General features: G+C 36.7%; 1 protein-coding gene across 1 annotated transcript; it reads left to right on the top strand.

Moving 5' to 3' along the window:
* Positions 1–421: 421 nt before the first annotated feature.
* On the top strand, positions 422–1,248 carry LOC149176278 (ethylene-responsive transcription factor ERF015-like). Its single transcript, XM_089423074.1, has one exon. The coding sequence runs from the start codon at positions 529–531 to the stop codon at positions 1,159–1,161; it is 633 nt and encodes a 210-aa protein (XP_089279200.1). The 5' UTR covers positions 422–528; the 3' UTR covers positions 1,162–1,248.
* Positions 1,249–3,266: the final 2,018 nt, after the last annotated feature.

Below are 3,266 nucleotides of genomic sequence, written 5' to 3'. Positions count from 1 at the left end.
ACACTGTATAATTTCAGCACAACCTACTTGGAATAATACATCCCGATCAAAAGTAGATGCTAGATGAGTAATGAAATAAGGTCAAGTGTGGAATCAAAATCAGCATTTGCGTGTGCTGAACCCATTTGTTTGTAGATAAACTCAATCATGTGGGGACTACAAATATTCCTATGTCACCTCATCTATACCTTGACATCATAAGTTTACCAAATGAGTTCTTGTTTCGTGACTTGTTGACTCCTGCGCCAGGGGTGTACAACAGTAACAGGAAAAGTCTCCAGAACCCTTTGACATTTTCGTTCACGTTTTAAATATTGATGGCACAGTGCCCTGCTCACAATTTTTTTCCAGCTACTCGCTTCGACCATACATATAAATATGCGCCTCCACATCTTAAATCCTCAACCTATTGCATCTCCATTTGGTTTGAGATTTAAAGTTCAGCGTAAACAAACTGCAAAATATCTACTACATTGTGATTCATTGTTTTCCCTGCATCCGCACAGCGTTGGCGTTGCGTCGCAAGTTATGGATAAAGCCTCTCGAAAGTACCTTTCACTGTCTCTATCAGATGGAGATTGCGGACAAAATTGCCGCAAATTTATGGGAATTCGAATGCGAAAATGGGGGAGTTGGGTGTCTGAAATCCGGATGCCCAATACCAGAGAGAGGATATGGCTGGGGTCATACAAAACCGCTGAGCAGGCCGCTCGTGCTTATGACGCCGGAGTGTATTGCCTGAAAGGGCGCAACGCCAAATTCAACTTCCCCGATTCCGTGCCCGCCATTCCGTCCGCGTCTTCACTTTCCCGTGCGCAAATTCAGGTTGCTGCTGCCAAATATGCCCTGGACGTAATCCCTTCAACTTTGCCCTCTCTGCAGAATATCACAAATATTAAGAACATGGTGAGTGAGAAGCCGGCGTCGCCATCAGAACCGTCTTCGGTTTCAGAAACGGAGTGGGCATGTGACAGTTGGCAGATCTCCAAGGCGCCGGACTTGGACTTGTGGGAGTCTCAGTTCGAGGACAATGGTGGCCTGAATTTGGAGAAAATCCCGTCGATTGAGGAGGCGTCATTGTGGGAGCTCATTCCAAGTTGGCAGGAGGAGCAACAAGACGAATACATCTTCTTTGACTCCACAGAATTCTGGAACTTTTGAGACATTGGAACCATTATAGGGTAAAATTGGAAAGGAAGGCTGCGTGATGTTTTCTTGGTTTGTCGCGTCGCCTGGCAGGCAACGGGCTTCGACCCAATTGTCAAAATCATTTTCTCAGTTTAGATCTTGGTGTATGTACATTTTAAACATTCTATAAAGGAGGTTTCCCAGTTTTCAATGTGTATATAGCTATATGGTTGACATTTTTTATAATTATAAGTTTGAAAAGATGTAATTCAAAAAATTTAAAAGGGTTAAATTTATTAAGATATTTAAGAATACATTTCAAATAATTAAAAATTACAATTTCATTCAATATTAAATTAATTAATTTAATTATATAATTAAATATAATAAAATATATTAATTAAACCATGCTAATAATTTTTATATTATATAAAGTAAAGTAACCTGATTACGCCCTTGAATGTACGCCTACAAACTATTACGTCGAAGGAATGAAAACACGTACTAGCTCCGTTTGTACGAGAACTGCTAAGTAACAACTTTGGTTTAGGGCTAGAAAGAACCGGTTACACAGAAAGATACGGTCAGCATAGTGAAGAACACAGTCGAGATCCAACTCAAATTTGTGAGACAAATATGGAATAACTGCTGTGCTACGGTATAGGATAGGGTTATTATATCGATTCTTCACTTTAGTCTGAAATTGTGATTTTAATATGGGTGAGATTTTTGTAGTTAGATATAAAATTGTTATTATAATAATTATAAATTAAAAATTAAATTTAGATTTTAGATTTATTCACCTACACATTATTAAAATACTGACAATATAGATTATTATTTCAACACCTTAATCATTTATTCTTTTAATTATTTTTAATAAAACACAGTTTACAATAATTTCTTTGTTTTTATTTTTAAATTTATATTATTAAGAATGTATATTATATATATATATATATATATATATATATATATATATATATTGAAAAATATATATGATTTATTTCATTCGTGTAATATGCAAGTATTTTGGCCCATATGATATAAGTATGCTTCTACTTTGGGCTTAAAAGGAATTTAGCTCAACATTGGAATCACATTATGTGGATAATAAGGAACAGTGGCATATGTCAAATTGAAGTTGAGGATGTTTTCATCTGGAAGGGGAATAGTGGGAAGGAGAATGCAAGTGTAAAAGATATCTACTCAACCCTTGCCAGGTTTCACTTTTCTCAATCTGTTAACATTTTCCCTTTATCATTATGGAAAATTGGGAGCCCTCACAAAATCTCCTAGCTAGTTTTCCATAACAAAAATCTTTCATGGGAAAACCTGCAAAAGAGGAACTGGTCTGGACCTGGAATATGCTTAATACGTAAAGCAAAGCGAGAAAATAATTTCCACATGTTCCTGCAATGTATTCACACCCTTCAGCTTTGGAGGAACCTTGCATGCTTTTTTGAGTTTAATTTTGTATCGCATTCTTCACTAAAAGAACCACTTGAATGGTGGAGTAATCAAAAGGCAATCTGGAGACCTATTCCACAACTAGTTTTTGGGTCAATCTAGAAATGGAGGAATAAGATTTTGTTCCAAAATAGAAAGGAAGTTTTTAGCTCTGTTTTTGAGAACATTATCACTCTTTACAACTCTCTTCCTCCCAAGATTTCACAGCATAAAAAGGAAAAATCAAAGGAGCAAAAAACAAGTCAGATGAGCTTTCCAAGAGCCTTTTTCGATGGGGCGGCACAAAATGGTATATGCGCCTATGGGGTCTACAAAGTCATGGAAGAAGATTAGTAGTTTGTCATCTACTCAAATGGGAGAAAATGAACAAACAACAAAGCTGAAGCGACGGCTCTATCAGGGCTTCTTCACTTCAGCTTTTTCCTAAAAATTCGGTCCCTGCAGATCTATGGTGATTCCAAATCATAGTAGATCATGTCATAGCCAAGAGTTCTATAAAAAATCAACAACTTACAGGATGGATGAACAGAATTGACACTTTCTGGAGGAGGAGGAAGGATTATACTATTCATCATGTCAACAGATCTCAAAATACTCAAGCAGATGATTTGTCGAAGAAAGGGCTCCTAAATCAAATGGGAAAATGGAAAATGGACATAAAAATGGAA

This window comes from Pinus tabuliformis, chromosome 4_1 (genome assembly GCF_031772625.1).
Source record: "Pinus tabuliformis cultivar Carrire ecotype Pingquan chromosome 4_1, CPIR1, whole genome shotgun sequence".
NCBI lineage: Eukaryota > Viridiplantae > Streptophyta > Pinopsida > Pinales > Pinaceae > Pinus > Pinus tabuliformis.
The sequence above is the reverse complement of the archived record's forward strand: the minus strand, read 5'-3'. Positions and strand labels throughout refer to the sequence as shown.

Bases quoted from the DNA above. Each gene is read 5' to 3' on its own strand.
- LOC149176278 (XM_089423074.1), top strand. From the start codon at position 529: ATGGATAAAGCCTCTCGAAAGTACCTTTCACTGTCTCTATCAGATGGA.